We start from the raw sequence: 24,851 nt of genomic DNA, 5'->3' as shown, positions 1-24,851 counted from the left end.
CCAGCATTGCCTAGGCGCGGAAAACTGTCCATCTCTTGCCACCTTCTCTGGGCACACTCCACTCCCCCTTACCAAGACTTCGACCTGATGCTCCTCTGTCTCTTTCCTCCCCAAATGGCGGCACTTTGCTTACAAATTGGGGGGGGGGCGTGGTTGACCAGAACACATAGTATCGCCCCCCGCTATTGGCTGAAAGGGCGGTCTGTCCTCTGAATACTTTGGCTTGGTAATCACCGCACATTGCGTGGGACGGGATACAGAGTCCAGAGGAGGCCTCTCTCCACCATGAAAAAGGCCTTCATCCACGTCTCTGTCGCACGTGGGCCTGGTCCTTCCCTCTGTTAGCGCCCACCTCTGGCTCTGACCCCCAGCTCTGTAGAGGGCGCCGTGCATCGTCCCGAGCGATGACGGCCTGCAGCCACTCTCCATTGTCCCCCAGCCTCACAAGGCCACACCTGCCTGGACACCCCCCCCATTCATTCTCCGTTCCAGCCTGGTCTGGAAGCCGCTGCCTCTGCTGAAAGCCACGGCTCGGGACTGTCTTCATGAGACGAGGCAGTCAGGGGCCGTGAGCCCGTCCCCCACAGGCCAGGCAGCTCCTCTGGGGCTAGCCTCTCCTGCTGCCCCCGCACCCCCCCATACTTTCATGGCTGCTACATAGCCCCTCTCTGCTCTTTGGCTTATCTTGGGCTTCTCGCCCCACCCACCATTAGGAGGACTTTGCTAACATCTCGAGCTGCCCCCCCCCCCCGTTTCCCAGTGTTTCTCTGAGCCTTAAGGTTGTCTTTCTGCCTTCTCTCTTTGGCCTTCTCTAGACTTCCCTTCCCTTGGGAGGAGGATGGTGATGTCACTGCAGAGCAATGTTCCTCACATGCTCTTCACATGCTGCTCTTCTTATAAATCTGGATTCTCAAACTTTGTGTGCAAATGTGTTTCCCCTGAAAGGACGGGGCCGAGTCCTGCTTTCATTTTCATTCTTTACTTTGTATGAGAATGATTTTGTGCTGCAATGTCCTCTGTAGATCTGGGGTGGCTGGTCCGCGAAGGGCTCATGTATGCAGGTCAGCTGTTCAAACCCAGGTGTGAGGACTCTTCAGCCAATTAGTCCATTAATTAGTAATCTAATTAGGGATTTGCAGCAACCCCCCACATGCATGACTGCCCTTTCTGGATAAGATTGGCCACCCCTGCATTATTAGATGAATCCCGGACTTCAGTGTGTCTGCCTCCTGAGAGGAGCTCCTGGTTTGTTCTGGCCTCCATGCAATCGCGGCCTGAGATCACTGCACAGTCATGTTTAAATTTAAATTTGCTAGTCACTTCCTTCCTTGCCATTGGCCAGCTGCGTTACTCACCACAATCTCCCATGTGTTGCTGGGTGGTGTCACAGGACAGGAGGCCAGCAACCTGCTTGGGGGTTACAGGAAGAAATAAGTCCTGAACCTGGGGACAGACGGAAGGGATGTGCTTGGGCCTGGCCTGGACTTTGGGTTAGAGGCGTCTCCATATCCGTGCATTAGCTCTCTCTCCTGTCCGGCCGGCCCGTTTGGCGCCGTTAGCTCCCTCTCCTGTCCGGCCGGCCCGTTTATAAGAATAGAACAGAGAGCTAACGGCGCCAGAGTCTGTTCTGTATGGACCAGGCAATTATTAGTATCAGCTCGATCAGCTCTTCACTTTTAATGAATCCCTTAAATATTTAATGGGCATCAGCCTCCGAGGAAATGCGTACACTGTTGACATTGGCCAGGTGTCTTACTACCCAACGCTCCTTAAAACGTGTTTAAGTTCGGTAGTTCCTTACTTGTGGCTCATGAACAATTAAATGCTTGTAAAATGTATTAGTCTGTGTAGCCTATTCTGTACGGTCATTTTCACACTTCGCAAAAGGGATCACATTTAGTACAAATGCTTGTAATGTTGCTTTTAGTATTGCTTGGTGGTTATATGTTTTGCCATGTTTGAGTCAAGCCGATTTTTATGCAAGAGCTCAACGGCAGCCAAAACCAATATGTAGTTTTACCCTTTTAGATTAGGGTTTGGAAGCCACTGTATTTCCAGCTGATGGAGCAGGAACTTGGAGAATGAAGCCCACTGTTATTGGCATCTCGAGGGGTTTGAGAGCTTCGGATGGAACCGCAGGAATGATCTAATGCCTGTACAGCACATTGGTAGCAAATTCACCATGATGTGCCCGGTAATATGCAACCGCTGTCAGTCAGCTATGATGTACGAGATGTAAATCACTAAACAAATATTATCTCTAATTAAGTGTAATTGCACAATCAAAAACAAATGAGCGGCTTTTAGTTGCTGAAATGCGATTGCTGAAGATGATGATTGCCTGAAGTAGTTAGAATGTGCATATGATGATGATGATGATGATGATGATGATGGAGTCAGAACTTGTTAAGGTTAATTACACGTCTTTTAAAGATTACCAGAAGTTTCAGTGGCAGTTGAATTGCGGATGTACCTCTGCTCTTGTGCTGCGTGATCTCTTCCTGACTGGTAATAATGAAACACGCAGTACAGCCAGTGCTGTTGGCCAATGGGATGCGTTCCCGGCTTTCACAATGACTCGGGCAAGTTCCTCTGGACAGCTGTTTCCTCCCCCAGACCTTCTCCCCTTTGCCATGGTCACCCTGTCGTGGTCGCCCCTGGTGGAGCTGGGTGCTGTGTCACCACAGCGTATTGGCTGCACTACCCTGACCCACCTGTAGGGGGTGCACATGCGCCACCCTACAGCGCTGTGGTGCAAAGGGCAATGTCTTCCTTTTGCAAGCTTCGGCTGGGGTGAGGGGGGGGTCGCAGAAGTCTCTTATCCATTCTGTGTGTGTGTGTGTGTGTGTGTGTGTGTGTGTGTGTGTGTGTGTTCATGGTGTTTTTAATCAAATTCGTGTTCTTTCCCCCTTGGGCTGCCCTCGCTGCGTCCTCTCTCTCTGTCGCTCTCTGTCTCTCTGTGGTCCCCCGTGATTAATTCCACTCACTTTCTTGTCTTTCCAGTGTACGATAAGCAGGGCTTCCTGCTGAAGCTGGACGGGAAGCTGTAAGTACCTCCCTCCCTCCCTCATATCTGCCTTGTCCTTTTCACACTCAGACACACAGAACTGCTTGTTTTCGTGTCGGACCGCCTGTCTCCACTTAGCCAGTGATGTCTCTGAGGCCCCCTGCTGGACACGAGGGGCTGCTGTCCCGTGTTGCTTCAGTCTCCTTTGCGAAGTGATTTCGATTTCGATAACTTGTAGGTTTTAATTCTCGGCGGGGTAGGACCATCTGCCACTGGGTCAGCATAGTGATTTTACTGTCCCTGAACTATGCTTGTAACCCCCAGCTGCCCCAGGGACTGTCTGACGTTGCTTTCACAAAAAAAAAAAAACGTAAAAAAAAAACATTTGGATAAAAGTATTTCGTACAAACAAAATGCATAACGCAGGGCAAGCAGAGCTGGTTTCCCAACGTGCCCCCGAGCCCCCTAGAGGTGTCATGCTGCATCACGTGTCTTTCCAGACTGTCGGCTGAGATGGCCCCCTCTCGCACCACGGCAGCCCACTCGCGCTCACACGTGCATGTAGGCGCACGGTTAAGTGGATGGCAAAGCACGGATCTGCGAATCGGTGAACCGGCATCCTGTCCACACGCTGTTCACACCTTGGCAGGTTTTTAGTGCTCATTCACAGGCTTTCACTCTCCTTCGGCTCATCCTCCTCCCCTCGACGGCCGGGAACCCAGTGTCAGCTGGGTGCTGCCCTGTTTATTTAAGCAGGCCCGGTAATTAATGGTTAACAGCCACGCTTCGGCACCGCGGTCCGCCGGAGTTCTGCAGGGCGCGGTCCAAAAATGAGCTGCCGACACCTGTGGTTCGGTGCTGTTTGAGCGCGGATCATTTTCACAGATTCCGGGGAGAAAATCATCTTCTGGCCCATGGGAATGGGGGCACAGTGTCTCAGACACGTTTTATCACATTTTTGCCCCGCTTGTATACATTCCAGAATCGACGGCCTGTCTGTGTCTAACCGCCTTAACGTAAATATTAGAGCACTTTTGAAAAACGCAGTTTTTTGGGAGCCATGAGTAGCGAAGGATTCCCTGTGTGCGACCTCACTCAGGACACAAGGAACGCTCTGAGGTCTCGCACTGTGCACGTTTGTCCCCCTGCCCCTTGCCTCCATCCCCCAGCCCTCATCCTCTGTGTGGTCCCGTCCCCCTGTAGACCCCAGGAGCTGCTCTACAAGTACGGCAACATGAGCAAAGGCACCTGCAAGCCGGGCTACGCCTCCGCCAAGATGGCGTCCATCTACCCAAAGTAAGAGCCCCCCCTCCGGCTGCGTGTGGACGTCTCTCTGTCTGTGTTGTGAATGGTGCCCTGCCTGCCCTCTCTTGCCTTGTCTGAAATAAGTTTTTATGAATGTTTTATGAATTTTATGAAAAGCTGGGTTGGTTTTTATACGTTTTATTTATGTATTATGTTTAGCTGAGACTTTTTTTTGTGCGATAAAGCAGATAAATATATAAATAAAATGCATTGACCTGTTGTTTGGAGAATTAGGCTGAAGTTAAGTCATGTTGTTGCGGTCGCCAGCTCATCGTTCCCTAAAGGCCCCTGGTCGCCACCCCCTTCACTGTCGCTCTGTCCCGTGCCCCCGAGACGCTCTGTCACACCGCTGCAGGGGCAGGGGGCTCCGCCGCCCTCAGACAGAGCCTCCCTTCACTCTGCCTCCGCGTCCCGGTGCGGCGTGACCGCAGAGGTCGCCCTCTCCTGCCACGCGGCATCTCGCCTGTGGGCATGTGGCCCGCGTGTGATGTCACCGGCCCTGCTCTGAGGGTGGACTCCCCCCCGACCTCCCGCTCCGGCCCGTGAATGCTGGGATTTCCGTATAAACGAGGCACTTCTGTCAGCGCCGATACCGTGCTCTACGGTTCTGCTGTAGCCACGTGCTGGTTCACCTCCTCCTTTCCACAGGCACCTGAGGAAGTCATGATTCTTTGTTTGGCCCAGCAGTAATGGCGCAGTGTGGCCTCTAGGTGTCTCTGCATCCTGGCTGCTGTGGGTGGGTCTGCCCTTCAGAGAATGGAGGCCTGTCCCTTCAGGAGCCCTGGTGGCACTTTGGCGGATGCCATCTTCCGCTGTGTCTCTGGCTAATTCTGGCCCCCAGGAGCCGCTGTCTTGTCTGGCCGACGTGTCATGGCCGTGCTCCAATCGGCGTGTGCAACAGCCATGCTTAAGTCAAGGAGGGGTTGAGGGCCGTGACGGCTCGCACACTAAGGCACGTAGTGTGTTTGTCCCCCCAGAGCATCTCCCCATTTACCAGTCGCCATACGCCGGGTCCCAGGCAGCCGCCATTCTGTCCTCAGTCATGATGGGGTGATGGAGGTGGTGTGGGTGGCCCAGAATAGGCCCAAAGGTCGGGGCTAATTGAGATGGATGAGTGTGTACTTGGTCAGCCTTGCGAGCTTCTCCTGGTCTAACTCTTTATAAATATGAGACTGACAGATGCCGCTGATGTTGAAACAAACTGGAATCGAAATGCCAAAGATCGGCGTCTGTGTTTAACACATAAGGGCAGGGATGGGGGCTCCCGTTGATCAAATTGGAGCATTTTTAATAGTAAAGGACACGCGTAAAGGGCTTTGGGAAATTGAGATGGATGGATGTGTATTTAGTCCAAAAACTCAGGCCCCTTTCTGCATCTTTTTTTGGGGGGGGGGGGGCATTAGCCTTTCGTAGAATGGTCACATTAGTCATCACAAGCAGAACAGCTGCCGGTAAACAAACGCGGTGAGCGGAATGTCAAACAGAGCTGTCCGGACCGCGTTGCCCTGCACGGAACGGGAACTGGCTGTTCCTGAGACATTGTTTGGAGGGGCGGGGGCTGGAGATGGAGGGCCCCGTGACCCGCAGGTGGGACAGGCTCGGAATCGAGTCAGTCTGCTCCCCGTGACACCAATCGGAGAAACGTTGTTTTTATGAGTGTGGACACGTCACCTGCTTGCTCCAGGTTAATGTTATCTGCCGTTTAACCCAGAGCTACTTACCACTCTTCCTGCTGCTACAGCTTCGGTTTAAACGGGTCTAGGAGTTACCAAAAAGCTCTGAGAGGGATTCCAGTACTTCCAGTACCAAGCTCAAAACGGCACTAGATATGGCTTTAATCTGAAGGCCTCTTGTTCTCTCTCCTCGGAGCTATGAGGGGGGTGGTCCGTCTGCGATGACCCCACCTGACCTGTGGCAAGGTCTCCTCACTACCCCCGCGTCTTTACAGCGTCTCTTCTCTGGCACCAGCCGGCAGGTCGCTGTGTGTGTGTGTGTGTGTGTGTGTGTGTGTGTGTGTGTGTGTGTGTGTGTGTGTGTGTGTGTGTGTGTGTGTGTGTGTGTGTGTGTGTTAGTTAAACCCCGGTGTGTTACCTTTTATAAGCCCATGTGAGCAGCAGGTGGGAGCCCCTTGTGCCTGCCCCAAGAGCCCCGCTCCGACATCGTCATCCTCTAATCATGGGTCCTGTTAGCCGCTCGCCCGTCTGTTTGTACAATTCACAGCTAATTTGGCCCTAATTGCTCGCCGTCAAACATGTTGGCTGGCAGCTTCTTCTTGCCAAGTCTCATGTTTTTGTCAGTCATTAAAAAGCAGTTGTCTTCCGCGGATTGCAGTGGGCAGGGCTTCGCCGGCAGGGTCACCATTCCCTGCGGATTGCAGTGGGCAGGGCTTCGCCGGCAGGGTCACCATTCCCCGCGGATTGCAGTGGGCAGGGCTTCGCCGGCAGGGTCACCATTCCCCGCGGATTGCAGTGGGCAGGGCTTCGCCGGCAGGGTCACCATTCCCCTCGGCAGGTGTGCCAGTTCCCCGGCTCGCTCTGCCTCGCTTATCCCTGTTGCTTGGTCTCTCCCTCTTTTTAAGCTGCTTTCCCTCACAGTTCCAGTAGGGGGCACCTCTTCGCCTTGCCCAGAAACCTTTTACTTCTGCTCTCTCCAGCACGGCTCGCGACGCTCTGCTTCCTGTTCTGGGAGCCCCTGTTTCCTGCACTGTCCCTCTCCTTCATTCCATTGTTTTTGTGCCCCCCCTGCCCCGTCTGCCATTTCCCATCAGGCCAAGAGCTGCTAAAACGCCTCCCTTCCGGAATGGACCCTGTGACGTCCCCCGGCAACTGCTGTTGTACCCTAGAGCCCCCTGCTCCAGCCAAACATTCGGCTGTCTAGTGTGATTAATGTTAGCAGCCCTCTCCCCTGCGATACTGGGCCCCATGGCCCCCCCCCCCCCCTCCCCCGCCGTGCCCCCGCTTAGCTCGTTAAGCCCCCTGGCTGGGTGACAGCTTACTTTAAAGGCGTCACTTTTATAATCGTGGTGCCTTCCTCATGCACCCAATGCGAGCGTCACTCTCGGCCCCACCGCTACTTAAAATATTTATTGGTGCTGAAACGGGGCTGGTGGCCCCTGCCCTGCGCTGGGACTCCTCCTCCACGCTTAATGGTCCAGATGTGCGGGAATCGCCTGTCCTCGGTGCAATTAGCACTTTAAGAGCTCGTGAGAGTCATTATGTGTCAGTTTGGGTCTATAGCCTTGGAGCTGGGAGGTCTGTACTCGCTGAAGTTTTTGTTTATCATCATCTGCCCCAAGAAAAGCCTTGGAAGAGGGGGGGATGTGAGGGGGCAGGGGTGCATCCGGCCGCCTGCCCCCCCCTCGGGAGCACCGAAGCTGCTGGTGATTGAGGAAGGCCCTAACCCCGCTGTCACTAAACGCGGAGCCTCCTCTGTCCACGCTCACTGCATTTTGGCTCATCCCCGGACTTTCGACGTTCCCTAGGGGCTCCGAGCCGCGCCAGGCTGCTGTGTGGCCGTCCTCAGCGCCGGTCTGGCAAAGCCCCATTTTCCTGCTCGCTGTCACTCCCCAGCTTGTGGCGTCTATCTGCTGTTGGCTGGCCAATTTTAGCTCCCACAGCACTTAGTAGGACGAGCCTCGGAAGATGGTGTGAATGTGCTGATTGTACGGGAGTGGGGGCAGGTCATATGACCTCAGCCAAGCAGCTGTCGGGGGGGACACGTGCTGACGGGCCCTCTGCCGCACCGTCTGCTGTGCTGAACATGAGGATTCTGGGGATCCTTGTTCATTTTCAGCAACCGTTCCTGACCACGAGACGGACTGAGGAGGCTGTGGGCCTGGGATGGCATTCCCTGTGGCTGTGCCCCTGCAGAATCTTCTGTTCGGAACCTCGTTGGGCTTCCTCCATGAGACTCGAAATGGAAGAGATCCATTGGGAGCCACAGAGAACCCCCCCCCGCCCCACCCCAGTGTCTTCCCGGGAGCCAGCCGGCCCCCCAGCATTTGATAAAGTGCTGGGGGGAACGAACTGCCGCAGCTCCTTCAGGATGAGGGATGGCGAATCGCTTAAGCATCACTCCGTCTGGCGGGCTTATCGTGGGGCCCCCCGTGTGGGGCCCTGTCTAAGGCCCCTAACCCTGAGTATCCCTCACTGCACTGGCTGCCTGTCTCACGGTCCAGATCCCCCCCCCCACCCACCCACCCTGTCCACGTTGTTTGGATTGGAGTCTTAAATCAAATGTCTGGGTTGAACTCGAACAGGCCGGTTACGAAAATACAGCCCCCAGTGAGAGATGAGCATGCGGAAATGAGCACAATGGCCCCCAGCCTGCAGACGGGGCCCCACGTGTGACAGGCCACCAGTCCCCGCACCCCACATGCCCCACCCTTGCGGCTGCCCTCACGCGCCCCCAATCAGGCCATTTGTTTTGGCATGCCCCTCCGGGTCCGCCCTCGCTGTCAGTCTGTGCCTGTTCACGTTCCTCTCAGTGATGTTCCCGCCATTCGCTTTCTCTGTGGGACTGTGTTTGGTGTGGCTGTGCTCCCACGGGAGCCTCATCCAGCCCAAAGACATCCTGATCAGGAAGCACGGTTGGTATTTATCATCGATGATGAAACTCTGCTCTTACAGCTGGTTTTGGTCACTGAATGGAATCTCCCCAGTGGCTTGAGAGATTTTGCGCCGGTCATGTTCCATTCCGCCATGCTCCCTCGGATTCCTCCACTGTCCTGCACGCTGGCCGTTTGCTTTTACGGAGTGTGCCTCCCCCCCCCCCCCAGCCAGAGCAGCTCCAGTGCACCTTTCTCTACCCTCCCCTTGAGGCTGCGCTAACGGGACCCCAATGGAAGAGCAATACCCTGCAGGGCGGCGGGTCACAAAAACAGCCGTCCATCACACGGCCGGCCGACAGCCGTCCATCACACGGCCGGCCGACGCGGGGCCACGCACGCCGCATCAGTTAAGGCTGTGTCCACGGAAACGGCTGCCCAAGATTAGCAGGAGTGCTTTGTCACCGGGGCCACGGGGAGTCCCTTACGGGCGGACGTGCCTCCGCGCCCCTCTGGCAGGGCTGGGGGGGGGTTCGCTGATTAATAGGCTGGTCTTGGCAGCTCTTTTTACAGATCTGGCTGTGCAGTTGGTGATGGGGTGGCCTGGCTTCTGTGAAGAGCTCTAACTCCCAGCAGTGCGGTCTTCTGCGACCTGCCCCCCCCCCCCCCCCCCCCCCCCCACTTGTGCTGCATACTGCTCCCCCCGAGACCCACTGGGCCTGGAAATCAGCCTCCACAGCAGCTATAGGTGGATCAGCAGGAGCTGTGTTTGGGGCCGGTTCCCCGGACCAGCGTCGCAAAGAGCCCAGCAGCCCTGCCCTGTCACTGCACCCACCGTGCCTGTGGGGCGTGCTGCCTCTCCCGGTAAATGCTTCAGACGTTGACCTGAATGTTTTGCTCGTCTCTCTCCAGGTTCGCAAAGTTGGCCCCTATGTTCCTTGACCAGAACTTCAGGCGACTGGGAAAAATCAGAGATTATTTACCTCCTTTTGGCATCAAAACCCAAGGTAACAGAGCACGGTCTCCCTCGCCATTGAGTGTTTGTGCCGGCAAGGGGTGGGATGGGGTAGGGGTGGAGGACTTCTGTGCCATCATCCGTACTGGGGGGCGGAGCCTATTCATTCGTCCATCCCGGGGGGGTAGAGCCAATTCCAGGCAGCACCGGGTCCAAGGCTTGACTTCACCCTAGACAGGACACCAGTCCGCAGGCACATTCACATGCTGGAAAGCTTGGCAGGGTCTAATGAGGGGCTCTGCCCTCTCAGTGCATTGTGGGTAAGGGTCAGAGATTGGATTCTGTTGCACATTGAGGAATGCGATGACAGGCGGGTAATAAGCAGCCTTATTTGGACTGAGATCGTGTTTACTGAAGCCGTCAGAGTGCAGGGGGGGGGGGGGGGGGTCGTCTAAATAATCGCGTGTATTAATGGTTGTGGTGTCCTGCTCTGCTGAGAGGTTTGCTGTAAATCTTTCAGTACGGCCGCACTGAACAGGAACAGTGTGAATGCCATGGGCTTGGCCTTAAACACCGATGACATCATGGGCTCTGGCTCCGATACCCCCCAGGAAGCTTGAGGGAACTGATGGGTCGGGCACGCGTGTGCCTCTGCCGGGCCTCGTGGCGCTCTACCACCTGCGCACTGTCTGCCTCACTGGAAGCAGTGACCATCTGCTGCCCTCAGGACCGCTGGGAGGGAAAAGGGCTCGGTCAGTGGGCCAGGCGGCCAGGGCCAGAGTGGCGGCTTTGACCAGACGGCCTGAGTAACAGTTAGATGTGCCAGTGGGGGCGACTGCATTCTGTATAATAGTCTGATCACTGCTCCAGTGATCTCCAAACTGTCGCTGTGGACGTGTTTTGTATTGTTTTGAATAGCTAATGCTGATTTTGCGTGTAGATTTTTCCCCCAGAGATTGCAGTCGCGTGTGTCTGTCGCGGAGAGGGGCCAGCGAGCCCATGCTCTGGCCGCTGTGGAGAGCGGCTTCCCTCAGATGGTGACGTCTAGCCGCTGCACTGCACACATCAAAGCAGCTGCTTGGGCTGGATCTCGCCGCTGGGGTCTGTGGCTGCCATGTGTGCGATCGCTGCCGCTGCGCTCAGACCGCGCGCTGCAGATGCCCCTGGATTGTCCGTGGCGTGTGAAGACCGGTGCAGATGGTCCCGTGGTCAGGCCCGCTCCCCCTCGCGGTTACGTGCCGCCCCCGCCTTTGTTGTGACGGGTTGCGTAATCGAGGCCTGAAAAGCTTGCCTGAATTTGAAGGTGTTCCCTTGTTTGGCAGCACGGTATTCCCCCCCCCCCCGTGCGCGCGTGTGTCTGCACTGCCGCTCAGCGACGTCCTTTGTGTCCCTGGACGCCTCAAAGAGGCTGCCTTGTTTTGTCCCCCACGCCTCTCGATACGGATGGTGAGGCGGCTTTGTTCCCTTTTAGACCCGGGTCCTGTGCTGAGATGTGACATGTCGATTCTGAGAAGCGTTTCGGCTGGATAATGGGTTATTTTTATCCCCCGGGGGGGCGGCCCTCCCCGCAGTCTGGCATGATCTTCCACTTGCCCTCGTGTGTGGGATAGGTGCCCCTCCCACGGCGCCCTGTCTCTCTGACATGGGGATAGACCTCTGTGCGTCTTTGTTCCTTTGGGTTTGGACCCCCTCACTGTCCCCCCCCGCAGTGACACAGCATCGTGTCACCCTCATCCCCGACTCCCGTCTTCCTTCTTGCGAAATGATGCAGGTGACCGCCTTGGCTCTCCTCTCAGCAGCTCCTCGGAGGCCCTGCGCAGCCGCTTCGGCTCCATGACTCATGCCCGACACCCGTTATCCCATGGTTACCGCTGCCGGTGACCTCGTTGGCATCTGCACATGTCTCACTCTACCCTTTCTTGGTTGTACTCGCGTTACACGATCCTTACCATGCCCCAGCACGTTTGACCCCCAAAGTGCTTCATTTCACTAGTGTGATGACTCTATACCAGGCCTGAGCACATTATACTAAACTGTCTCCCGGCCCTCTTGAAGAGGCGGGCCCGGGCACAGCTCAGCTGGATTCAGGTGCGGTACGCATCCATTGTGATAACTTAATCGTGCTCAAGCATGAGATGCGGACATGACTTCAGTAATGTGACTGACACACGCTTACACAGGTACGCTATACATGTATTAGTAGAGCCAGAAGGAACGGATTGGGTACACTGTACAGATCAGGTGGAGACAAATATTTACCGAACATTGCAGCTAAGGAATCGGTTTACGGCAGAGGTGTGCAGTGTTTGCTGGAAATCTGGGCTGAGGAGAGTATCCAGGAACGACCGGAAGAAACGCACAAAAAGTTGGATTTTTGGTAAAATGTGGGACTGTCAATGCCGCATGATTAAATGAAAATCGCTGCATTGAATATTCGATATATCTGTGAGAGGACCCTGTGTCATCACGCCCAAAATAAACACAAATAAACACAATCATTAATTCTGCTGTACGATATTGCTGTCCTTGCTAAGTCGCACAGTGATGACTATACGTGCTCAGGCCTGGATCGTTAAGTGTAAGGAGAGCCTTATTAATGTTACTGTCGTTAATAATGACAGAGCTGCGGCTGCGGGATGAGAGCTGCGGCTGCAGAGCCGGTGGGCGACTGGCCCCCAGGTTGTGGTGCGAGCAGGGCCCTCTGGGGGCCGGCAGACATGCAGATGGGCCCCCAGTGGCAGCCACCGCCCAGCCCCTGAGCCCCTTCCTGCTAGTCAGCTGCATGCCGGGCCTTTTGCGCAGCCTGATGTTTTTCTGTTTTCTTGTTACTTAGTTTGTCCTCCTTGTGTTCCTTTCCCTCACAGAGAAGCTCATAGCTGATATTTTAGCTGCTACAAAGAAGTACGGACTCGGTCCTCACTTGGACAGGTAAACGCCGCCGGCATGACTTTCTGACAAAGCGACAGCACGCTCACAGGCCCCCACTGCAAGGCCGTCCTGGGGTCACATGGGGTCTTCTGCCCCCTCCCACACTCTTGACTGTGACTTTCCTCCTTTGCCTTTTCTATTACCTGGTATTTTCACTTACTGACAACCTTCCCCTCCAGAAAAACTAAAGTCATCCAGCCATGTCCAACCCCAATGCTCCTCCCCCCACAAAAACATTCTTCCCGTGGCCAGTGATGGGTCCACGGTGGGACCTTGCGAAATACTGCCTTGGTCCACAGCCCTCCCCCACCAAAACTTGCTCTGATGTGTCTCCTGACAGAAAAACGTGTTGCACAGAACTGACTTTTCCGCACTGACCTTTGGGTCTAAGTTCAAGCCCACCCCACCCCCCCCGCGGTGCTCAGTTACCCTTATTTGCTAAGGTACAACTGAACATGTCTGTCTAAGCGAAATGGCTGTTCCCAGGTTCTCTGCTCTGCTGCCTGGTTGTCCCCCACTGAAGTAGTGAAACGCTTAAGTGAGACCCTGAGGCCGGCTGCCTCCCCTGAGGCCCGGCTGCCTCCCCTGATGCCGGCTGCCTCCCCTGAGGCCGGCTGCCTCCCCTGAGGCCGGCTGCCTCCCCTGATGCCGGCTGCCTCCCCTGATGCCGGCTGCCTCCCCTGATGCCGGCTGCCTCCCCTGAGGCCGGCTGCCTCCCCTGAGGCCGGCTGCCTCCCCTGATTGCCGGCTGCCTCCCCTGATGCCGGCTGCCTCCCTGATGCCGGCTGCCTCCCCTGAGGCCGGCTGCCTCCCCTGAGGCCGGCTGCCTCCCCTGAGGCCGGCTGCCTCCCCTGATGCCGGCTGCCTCCCCTGATGCCCGGCTGCCTCCCCTGATGCCGGCTGCCTCCCCTGAGGCCGGCTGCCTCCCCTGTTTGTCTTCTGACTTTATACATTTTTCAGTGTTTTGGCCCCTGCCCTTTGGGCTTCTACTCCCCTTGTAAGTGCTTCTCCAAACTCGCCCCCTCGCCGCTCCCCGCAGTTCTTGTGGTGGTTTGCCCCCCCCCCCCAGTTAGAGCGAGAAGCCACTTTTCCTGTGTACTCACTGAGGGCTCCCGACCAAAACCGGCTCAGTTTGGCTCAGTGACACGCGTGCAGCCCCTCCAGCCTTGAGATCTTGGTTCAGGTTGAATTTGTGTCTCTTGCATATTTCTCTCTCATCCCCTTTTCTCTCTCCCCCCCCCAGTCTGAGTTGTAAAAGGTGTATTATTGTTGGAAATGGTGGTGTCCTGGCCAACAAATCCCTGGGCTCGCGAATCGACGATTACCATGTGGTGGTGAGGTGAGTGTTTGTCTGCAGTCACCCACCATTCCCCCCCCCCCTCAACAACCACAACCACACTACCTCCCTCCCCACCAGCCTTTCATGACCCCCCTTTCCCACTCTTGAGAAAACCCGTCCTCAACACATAGGAACTTGCATCTTGCACGCCTCAATGCCATGCTTGTTCCTGGGGACTCCACACTAGTCTTTGGTGGGGGCCTGTGTTAAGCGACACTCCCTGACTTGGGACTCTGTCCCAGTCTAAGCTGGACAGAGGGGGGGCGGACTCTGAGGGTGACTCACTGTGTGCAGGAATTCCTCTCTGATGAGTCAAAGCCATGGCCTTCTGTGGGCCAGGGCAGATGGCCTGGTAATGTTCAGCTTCAGATCGTCTTTAATGATCCCAAGTTGTGATTGTGATTGATTGGACGCTCTTCAAGGCTTCCTGGAGCTCTCTCCCAAGTCTTCAGGTGTTGGAAGGTTTCCGGCGCCTCCTCTGAACCCGCGGGACCGCCCCTGGTCCTTGGACCGGCAGAGCTCCTGCTTTTCATTGAGCCCAAACCCCCTGAATTGCCCATAACAAGCTGCAATTTGTTCAAATGACTGAATTCCAGGTATTAATTACCAATGATTATTGATCAGACCTGGACTGCAGCCAATGTGGCGTCCCCCCCCCCCCCTTAATGCATTACAGAGACTCGAGCAGCTGGTGCCCTCGAGTTACGGTTGGCTTTCCAAAATTGGGCAGATTTACGGTGTTTTGGTGGGCCTGTTCAACAGACCCCCCAGTGAGCAGACCTGGAGCTGTCACCTTCGGGCCTGAGTCTCCAGTGCCGTTACTGATGGCCGGGTTCTGGCTGATCGGGTCCTGGGGGAGTATTGCAGTGACTGTAAGCGTTCTTTGGCTGTTTTAAAATGATTGTTATTATTATGGAGTGACTGAGGGCTTATCGTGATGGCAGGCTGAACGGGGGCCCCAGTGAGCGGCTACGAGAAGGACGTGGGCTCCAAGACCACCATGCGCATCACGTATCCCGAGGGGGGCCATCCAGAAGCTGCAGCTCTACGAGAAAGACTCTCTCTTTGTTTTATCTGCTTTCAAGCCCATGACTTCAGGTGGCTTCTGCAGATGGTCTTCAAGGAGAAGCCGGTAAGCCTGCCTGATAGCCTCTAGGGGGCAGCGGGGGAGCTGAAGTTGGCAGCGTGTGTGTGTGTGTGTGTGTGTGTGTGTGTGTGTGTGTGTGTGTGTGTGTGTGCATGTGTGTGTGCGTGCGTGCGTGCGCAGTGGCGGCCTGCAGCTCCCACTGTGTGTGTGCGCAGTGGTGGCCTGTGTGCCTGCCCTGGCGGCCTGCAGCTCCCGCAGTGTGTGTGCGCAGTGGTGGCCTGTGTGCCTGCCCTGGCGGCCTGCAGCTCCCGCAGTGTGTGTGCGCAGTGGTGGCCTGTGTGCCTGCCCTGGCGGCCTGCAGCTCCCGCAGTGTGTGTGCGCAGTGGTGGCCTGTGTGCCTGCCCTGGCGGCCTGCAGCTCCCGCAGTGTGCGTCCGCCTCGTGGCCCCACGTTGTGCTGCGATTAGCACCTTTTTTGCTCTTTTATCTGTCACCTACTAACTAAATGGGACCTTTTTATCATATAAGACCTGCATTAAATCCAGAGAGACACCTTCACAGAACACCTGAAAGGCATGCATGCAGTTATGGTGCCGGTTACGATTGTTTCAATTTGCATTTGTCGACCTTTTTGTTCCATCCACATTATGTTCTCGTTTGAGCCAAAGGCGTGTAGCCGCTTGTTGTCAGTATAACAATTAAAGACGGTTTGCTGTTCAGCGCCGGAGCTCTCAGCTTTCTGCAGCTACGCTTTCAGGCTCTGAAGTTCATTCCCAGAGATGGAAGTACCTCACTAACACTCACCTGTAATCGCCTCTCCAGCTCTCCCGCTTTAAGGTTCTCTCCCCGTCTTAGCGGGGCTCTATCTCCTGTAACACTTTGAGGTTCTCTCCCCGTCTTAGCGGGGCTCTATCTCCTGTAACACTTTGAGGTTCTCTCCCCGTCTTAGCGGGGCTCTATCTCCTGTAACACTTTGAGGTTCTCTCCCCGTCTTAGCGGGGCTCTGTCTCCTGTAACACTTTGAGGTTCTTTCCCCGTCTTAACGGGGCTCTATCTCCTGTAACACGTTGAGGTTCTCTCCCCGTCTTAGCGGGGCTCTATCTCCTGTAACACTTTGAGGTTCTCTCCCCGTCTTAGCGGGGCTCTGTCTCCTGTAACACTTTGAGGTTCTTTCCCCGTCTTAACGGGGCTCTATCTCCTGTAACACGTTGAGGTTCTCTCCCCGTCTTAGCGGGGCTCTATTTCCTGTAACACTTTGATGTTCTCTCCCCGTCTTAGCGGGGCTCTGTCTCCTGTAACACTTTGAGGTTCTCTCCCCGTCTTAGCGGGGCTCTATCTCCTGTAACACTTTGAGGTTCTCTTTAACTAGATTCAATCTCTTGTAATGTTCTGTCTGTGAACATTTCCTATTGTTTCTTTAGTATTCCCCATATTGCTTTTTAAAGGAAGTAAAAGTTGCATTGCTGCAGACTTATTTAAATGAAAACTAACTTTGAAAGGCTGACACAGCGGTGAACGATCAGCCCCCACCCCCTAGCGATAAAGCACATGGCGTCTTTTGTGTGAGCTGAGTGTTAAGGCTCTTCCATCCCCATGAGTGGCGTTTGATGAATTGGACTGTTAGTGGGCTGGTCGACCCACCTGAGTGGCTTTTCTTTATCTTTTCCCAGGAGATTATGGCAATTTAGAGAGTCTTCTGTTCCCGCTCCTTATCAAAGAGTGGTGGTGGGGGGGGGGGGGGCGGGCAGGGGGACTAGTGTTTAAGCCCGAGCTCCCGTTAGCCGTGCTAAAGAGCAGATCCATCCAGGTTGGGCGGCGTCTCTAAGCACGTGGCCTTTCGGTTTTGTGCATGGCCCATGTTAGGCCCAGACGACTGTGCTGTAGTGTAGGATGACCTTCGACCCTCTTTCGTACATAATGGGGGTTGGGGTGAGGGTGTGATGGAATAAGCGGTCCTCTCCTCCCCCCATGCTCTCTTCCTGGCCGCACGCTTCTCGTAGCTTTGCCCACTAACGTAAACACCCACAGGCAGCTGCCTGGGAGGTTTGTGCTGTCCATTAAAATTCCAGCAGTGATCAAAGGAGCCCCCCCCCCCTCGATTGTCTCTTGAACCCTGTCCCGAGGGTTAGGATGACGCGTTGCCCTTGTAACCGGGTCCTTGGTGACTGTCCTCAGGTGTCTGTTTGCTTTCCGGTCATTTCTACAAGGTTCCTTTGTGCTGGAGTCCGTCTCGGGGTCCGCGTGCGTCACGCTCAGGATCTATCGTTCTGGCAGTATGTCACTGTTAAACTCATAGAACAGATGAGACGCACTGCTCACGCTGGGTCTCTGATGTTATGCGTGTGTGCGGATCACCTCTGAGGAGGGCCTGTCAATCGCGAGCTGGGGACATCGTTGCTGCGGGCTTCAGCGCGCTGAGATGAGACCTCGTCTGCAGGAAAACACCTCTGTGGGTCTTTGGTAGGGCAGCCTCGTGTTATTTACAGGTAAATAAAATGGAAACGATGGAAAAATCCAGGCGTGTACTAGCACATACTTAGGAAAGTGTAGCGTTGGCACCTTTCTGTAAGCGTGTGTCCCTCCTGTCAGAGATGGAGGCACAGAGCCGTGCTGGTTTGCTCTCGTTTTGTTTTTACATGAACACTAATCTTAAGATTATCGGTGCAGATTTCAAGGCACCTGCCTGCAATTGGCCTGTATTCTCGCCAGCAAAGCCTCTTTCATTTATGACGGCAGAGAAATGGAGATTCCCGTTGCGATGTGTGCAGCGACTCCAGCAGCCCCCCCACCCCGCATGTCAGTGAGCCTTAAACAAACATGTCGCCCGCACTGGCTGTGTGCTTCATGAGAATCCCTCCTGATCCTGCTGCCCCCCCCCCCCCATCCGTTACTCCGAGTCCCCCCCATGAACTGAGGTGCCCCTGCTGTGCACATGCCCCCACCTCCTGAGGTGCCAGCATCAACTGAGAGGTCCTCTTCGGTTTGTGATGTTCATAACGTTTGGAATGTTTTGTGGAAAGAATGGTGGAAAATTTCAATGGCCTGGGTTTGAGGCTGAGTGGTAAAACATTAAGTTCTGGTCAAGTATGAAAATGTGATGTAATTCAGGGCAGTGCTTGGGTGTCACCACTGATTTCCCGGATCAATTCCATCTCCGATCCCATTTAACTTGGTTCGGTATCAGGTGCGATGCTCAAAAGTTCTTAATCTGTATATATTCAGCATCTCCATATGCTAATTAATTTAGGTCAGCAGGGCACTCCACATGCTCCTGTCATGGCAAATCATGGCGATAATCACTGAAGTGGCGGTGAAGAAAGGGACAGCTCAGCAGCCACAACACCTTTTAAAAGAGGAGGTATTGTGGGTAAACATGGTAAATTGGTGTGGGTGGTGTGGCGGAGAATTCTGCAGTTTAAAGTCCGACATGTTTATTAAACATAAGGATATAGAGAACTGATGCAGATGAGTAACTTTTGGGCATCGCAGTGACCCTGTATTTCATATTCTAGGTGTAATACTGCTCTGATTACCAGACTGTGGGCATAAGTAAATGTCCATGTCGTACCGAAAAACCGGCGTCCAGGCAAATGTATACATCTATGTGATGTGCGCTTGATACAACCCCAAGGGGCTGAAGCCCACTTAGTCAGTAATGCCATTGCTGGGGGTTTTCTAAAGGGGGGCTTGCATTTTGATTTTAGTTTTTAATTTATTTTTTTTAATCCACTGCTTCCCAGTCTCTGGATTTCCCATTTGAGTTCTGTGGGATACCCCAGTGTCGTGTGTCCATGCCACACACCGATGGCTGCTTCTGGGTCTGAGGAGACGGGGGTGCTGATCCCTGTTCAAAGGACCTAGGTGGCCTGCAGGATAACGATATCTTCTCATGCTGGCTGCAGACTAAGGAAGCAGTGAGCTATGACAGACACAGTCGGGGTTGGGTTAAGCGGGGAAATGAATAGCTCCGGGGTGGACGCAGCTCCGGGGTGGATGCAGCTCACAAGCTATGTCCGTGTTTCTTGTTAGCTTTGTTAGACTGAATAGCTATATCCTGATGAGATGGCTTGTATGTCAGACGTGGGATGGGGGAGCGACCTGGGCCATTTTTTGCCTCTAGGGGGCCCACTTGACCTGCAGACCACAGCACCTACGTGTGTGGGGGTGAACAGGTGCCAGTCGCATGTTGAGTCCCAGAGTCACCGGGCTGAGATTCACAGCGGGGTGGGCAGTGACCCAGCATGTAGATGCTTGCTGCCCCTCAGCACTACTCTTGGTGGCCCCCGTGGACACACTGTCCCTTAACAGCCACACTCGTCATGTGAGCTAACACCTGATGAGTGGCTGGCCAAGGGCAGCGGCATGCGGGCTGCTATTTAAGGCCCCCGCTGTTGTTCATGGAAGTTTGAAGGTTCATACTCCACACATAGCCGGTCCCTGCCCTTGCAGGTCAAAGGTCAGGGGCCGTCCAAAAAAGGTACAGGAATGTTTCAGCTTCCTCCCAACAGAAAATGCAGAGGAGGATTCCTGAGAGGCTCAGGACACGGCACTCTGCAAGACACGGCACTGGAAAAACTGGGGGCCATGCCATTGTACCCCCCCCCCACCCTCCTTTGATCATTCATGGGCCTGCCCTGAACACACACACCACCCAGAAACCCCTCCCCACACGGCGTGTGTCCCATGACGTCTGTCGCGCAGCCTAGTGCCATGCGACATTATGTACGTTTCAGGGTTTGCTGGCTCCTGAATCACCTTAACGGTTGTTTTGCCGTGCGGCAGCAGTACATGAGGGGGGAGTTCAGGGGACCTTCACAGTATCAGTGTGGATCGAGTCTGTTTTCCTTGCATTGTTTTCATGGGTGACTTTCTATGAATGGGCAGCCCGGAAACTGAGCCTTCTCTCAAATCAATCCCCCGTCTGTCCACCGTCACCTGACACGTCGTTTATCTGTGTGAGGGTCGGGGCCCCACCCCTCTGCACCTGGGGGAGACCTGCAGGGGCCCCTCTCAGGATCTCACAGTTTCTGCGGCGCTCCTCACATCCTCTATGGCTCCGGACCCCTCCCTGGGAGTGTGTGGCCAGGCACCGGGCTCCTAGGTAACGCAGGAATGCGGCGCTGGCCACTAGCTCATTGCTGTATTGGCTCCGGGGCCCCGAATCGCCACTGCCTTTGGCATCTGTTTGTTCGTCGCATGTTTCAGCCGCATTGTACCCCTTTGCCTCTTCCTCCTGCCCTGCCCCTTTTCGCCCCCTCCCCCCCCATCAGCAGATACCATCCTGGTCTTCCTCTCCCTGAGGAATGCAGACAGTTACCCACCTGAGCGCGGACGACCCACCTGCTGTGCCATGAGGTCTTCCTGACCATTCGTCTGCGTTTCCTGTCGCCCTGAACGTGAAAAGCTGCGGGAAGAGGCCCTTGTAAATGTCCCAAAACGTACATCTGTGGCTCGGACGCTGCGGCGGGGATGCGGCAGGGACGCTGCGGGGACACGGGCTGGGTCAGCCAGCTGTCTGGGCTCCTGTTTACTATGTGCAAACACACTCCCATGCGATGTTTACACCTACAGCCGCTCACCTGATTTTGTGGGGTGACTCAACGCGGCACCCCCTTCCCCCGTCCCTGGAACGCACCGCTAATCCTGCCTGTGAATGTGTGTGATTTATTCTCCTTAAGCGGCTTGTCACACGTGTTGTCACGTTAGCGGTGGGAATTCCCAGTAACGCGGCCCATCTCTTCCCCGGACCTTTCATCTGCATCCCGGCTTTGCCTCTGATAAAACGCCCTGTGCTGGGGGGCTCCTTTGGGACATGACCTACATGCTGAGGTTCTCTGCCAGCAAATATCCTACAGACCCAATGGTAAAGATTTTGCGGAATTGACTTAATCCATGCCCCCCCCCCCCGGATTTGTATTGCATTACCATTTATACAGTGTTTCTCCTGAGTTGACTTCATAACTCCGCCCCCATTCCCTTTATCCTACAGCCCCAGAGCATGGCCAGTTCGGCCTGGGGGGGGGTTGTAGGGATCGAGGCTGCACTGCTTACTGGATGAAGGGGGCTGCCACCCCACCCTTTCCTGCTTATCTGCAGTCATTTCACGGCCAGCAGAGCCAGCTAATCGCAACGCTTCAAAGAGCTCTGCTTTACTTCATTGGGAATTCGCTCACTCATTTTACTCTGGGAAGTGCCCCCCAGTCACCCCTGGAGTCTTGCTAAGCCCTCCCTCCCCCGCTTAACCTCTCTGACCACTCCTGATCCCCCTGGGTCTGTGCCAGCCAATCGTCTTCCAACCGCAGCTGGTCATGTTTTCCCCTAGTCGCAAAGCCTCTTCTGGACTGCGGTCTTTATCGCTGGGCGGGTGGCGGAGGTGTGTGATGAGCGGGAAATAGACAGTGAAGTTTGCCAGATCAATTCCCACATACCAGGGAATGCGGCTTTAAACAGCGGCGATGGTGAGAGTCCCGCATTAACGATGACATCGCCGTTCAGTTTCCATGTAGGAAACCTGTGGCCGGCAGAGTGGAACCGTAACCTAGAGGAGGAAAGCTGCTCTGTCTCGTTTGCCGTTTTGCGACGAGGGTGGGAAGGTGGCGGGCAGGGGTCTGATGCAAGGGCCACCGAAAACCATAGGTGGAGATTTCAGGTCCAGAAAGTACAGATCCAGACCAGGATTTTGTTGTAACCAACCAGTTGAGTATAAAGAGTCACAGTCACAGAGGACTCAACTGGATGGTTGAAATAAAATCCTGGTCTGGATCTGTACTCTCTGGACCTGAAATCTCCATCTCTGCCAAAAACTAGCATGTGAAGCCCGCAAAGTGGATATATCAGAAGCACCAAAGGAATGCCCCAGAAGCAGACCCCTCCCCATCAGGCCATCCGGGAGGGGAGGTGGCTTCTGGGGTCTGTACACACACACACAGGCGTACAGACATACCACCGTACACACGGGTACAGACACACGGGTAAGTTTTGCCTTGTGGTGACTGGTCCCCACAAAATCAAAGTAACAGCTTTTTATCACACTGGGAAATGTGGTCCCCATAATGTAATAATTACAAAAACGCACGCACACTCTCTCTGAAGTTTGCTAAGTACTCTGTAGAGCATTAAACTGGTATGAAAAGAACTTTACCCTCCCTTCTTGTTAATCAGCAGCTTCTAGTTCCGGGTGAGAGGTCAGGGGTGGGGGGGGGGCAAAGGTCAGTTTGAGTTTCCGGTTCATTATGCTTGAAGTCCACGGCTCTGCCGAAGTAGGACCTGCGGAGATTCCTGGGCGTCCTCTCTACGGAGGCCGGGCAGGATCCCGTTATCCGTGACGTTCTTATGCAGGGTCCTTGTCTCCAGATGTGTTTTACATCTGCATGCCTAGTAAAACATTCTGCTTTAGTTTCGATACCAAATTTAAGAAAATTAAAGTAATTAATGCCAAACCATGAATCTGCTGCTCTCCCTACAGCCTGACGCCACGAGCGTTTGTGGTGTCGTCTGCTTCTCAGCCTCCGTGTGCTTCCAGCAGAGCCATCGTCGGCCAAGAACCGGTGCCTAAATCGGAGCCCTGCTGGATGCCTAAGAGGTCCGGCAGCTCCTGGACCGGGCGGCATGCATGTGCGCTGCTCCGATCGGGGCCCCGGGCCCCCGCGTCCGGCGGCGTCTGTGGCCCTTGGACCGCTAGCTTGGAATTCCTCTCTGCCGTAATTCCTCCCAGCTGTCTCAGTAATCGCCTTTCTAATGAATGGCTGTTTTAACAGGTGCTAATGTTTGATTACGGATCCCTCTTGCGTGAAGCTAAATGTAATTATCCAATAACTTTTTACAAGGTCCTCAACCAAAGAGAAACGAAAACAACAACAGCAAGTCCATTGGTGACTGCCTGCCCCCAGCCACATTACCGTGTCCTGCAGCTAGGGGGCACCACATTTTATGGACCGATGCAGAACTTCTGAGCCGCTCCCTGATCCATTCCTCACTTCGCCGCCACGTTAGCGCACTCCCGCCTGGTTCCATTCCCCGGCTGCTCACGTTCTCAGTTCCTGTGGTCCAGTCACCCCTATGCCGTGATCCTGGATCAAACCTCCAGAAGATCAGTCCCTGGTTAGTCTTCAAGTACTTCTGGTCCAGAGAAGTCAGAAGTTTCATCTCTGCTCCAGATGTTCTGTATCTCCACCAGGGACAAAAATATATAAATAAAATATATTGGAAGGTGGTGCTGCAGGCGGAGGCCTCCTCGCGGAGGTGGGGATGTGGCCTTTTCAGTGAGTCACCTGTCTGATTGCTGTCAGGTGCCTTTGGTAACATTTCAGCTGAAACCTCTAATCCTCCATCTGTGCTGCCTGACCAGCTCATTTTCACTTGAGTGCCGTGTCCCACTCCCACGCCCGGCATTCCGGCCCGAGCCGCTCGCCTCCCGCTGCATGGCCGCGCACCCAGGCTCGCCGGGCCCCGCCGACAGCGATGTCTCTTGCCGGGGCTCGCCTTTGGCAGCACTCCAGGCTGGTTCAAAGCCATTTTCCGTGTTGTGGTTGCTCCCTTTATTTGATATATCAAAGACAACACTCGCGTGTTTGGACAGGTGATTTCCATTAAGGCCAATAGCTGCCTCTTTGTTTACCATCGGGCCTGTTCTGCCGCTGTGGCTCCTAATCACGGTGCGGCTGGATTGAATAATCACTCTGCTGGACGTCTGGCCAGTTTCCATGGCCAATGATACAGCGACTTGTGGCTTTGAAATCCCTGGATCGCCCATAGAGGCTGCCAGCCGCCTCTGACCTGCTCTCTCTCTCTCTCTCTCTCTCTCTCTCTCTCTCTCCCTTTCCCCCTCTCCCTCTCTCCCTCTCCTTCTCTCCCTCTCCCCTTCCCGGGCTCAGCGTGGGATGGAAGGCTTCTGGAAGTCCATTGCCCTCTTCGTTCCGCGGGAAGCATCAGATATGCGTATCCTCAACCCATACTTCATCCAGGAGGCGGCGTTCCAGTTCATCGGCCTGCCCCTGAACAACGGCCTCATGGGAAAGGGGGTAAGTCTCATGGCAGGTCAGCTGACCCCCTTTGCGAGTTGCGCGTGCCCGGCGGGACGCCAGCCCAAGCGGGGCGGCTGCGGCTCTGATAAGTGCTTCCTGGGGAGGGAGCGATGCGCGTACCATCTAAAGCCCGCGGTCACGGTCAGCTTCCCAGCTGTGTTTCAGTCGCACACCCCTATCTGGGAGCCGGAGGCCGCACTGGGGCCAAAGCCAATAAGCGGAGGTGTTTGTGAAGGGCCCGCGACAGCCCCGGCGTCCTGCTCGCGTCTGCCTGGGCTTTATTGATCGGGCTGCTGCTTCCTCCTCCTCCTGAAGGGGGCGCCTCGTGACCTTTCCGGTGACAGGCTGTCACCCCTCCGCTCAGATTAAAGGTGCGGGCATCACTGGGGTCCTAGCTGGAGCTGAGCGCGTGTGTGGGCGTGCTCGTGTGAGGCCCCCCCCGCACTGCATTCGCCACATGTGTGGCACACATGTGCGCTTGGCTGAGCACCCGGGGCAGTACCAGGCCGTATGGAACTGATCAGGCCCACCGGCCTGCCACAGTACCCCCTCTTTGATGGTGCGGCACGGCGCTCACCTCAGGGATCCGGGCTCTTGCCCTCTGCCTGGCCAGTGATTATGGGCTCCTTTCTCGGGCCCCAGGGCCCTCAAGACCAGGCCAG

The 24,851-nt window shown here is 55.1% G+C and overlaps 1 protein-coding gene across 6 annotated transcripts in view; it reads left to right on the top strand.

The window, feature by feature from the left end:
• st3gal3b (ST3 beta-galactoside alpha-2,3-sialyltransferase 3b) overlaps nucleotides 1-24,179 on the top strand; it is a 39,900-nt gene extending 15,721 nt beyond the window's left edge. For 4 of the 6 annotated variants that reach the window (XM_048988340.1, XM_048988341.1, XM_048988339.1 and 1 more), the window contains 7 exons: nucleotides 3,004-3,046; nucleotides 4,211-4,303; nucleotides 9,771-9,865; nucleotides 12,678-12,741; nucleotides 13,985-14,080; nucleotides 15,025-15,212; nucleotides 24,040-24,179. In XM_048988340.1, the coding sequence (XP_048844297.1) occupies nucleotides 3,004-3,046; nucleotides 4,211-4,303; nucleotides 9,771-9,865; nucleotides 12,678-12,741; nucleotides 13,985-14,080; nucleotides 15,025-15,172 (539 nt within the window). In that variant the 3' untranslated portion in view covers nucleotides 15,173-15,212; nucleotides 24,040-24,179. Of the gene's footprint in view, nucleotides 1-3,003; nucleotides 3,047-4,210; nucleotides 4,304-9,770; nucleotides 9,866-12,677; nucleotides 12,742-13,984; nucleotides 14,081-14,842; nucleotides 14,977-15,024; nucleotides 15,213-24,039 lie in introns of those variants that run through there. The other 2 variants (XM_048988343.1, XR_007384283.1) reach the window with 2 other exon arrangements.
• The last annotated feature ends 672 nt before the right edge of the window (nucleotides 24,180-24,851 follow it).

Source organism: Brienomyrus brachyistius, chromosome 21, assembly GCF_023856365.1.
Source record: "Brienomyrus brachyistius isolate T26 chromosome 21, BBRACH_0.4, whole genome shotgun sequence".
In the NCBI taxonomy this organism is placed as follows: domain Eukaryota; kingdom Metazoa; phylum Chordata; class Actinopteri; order Osteoglossiformes; family Mormyridae; genus Brienomyrus; species Brienomyrus brachyistius.
Note: the sequence above shows the minus strand (reverse complement) of the source record. Positions and strands in the feature narration are given on the sequence as shown.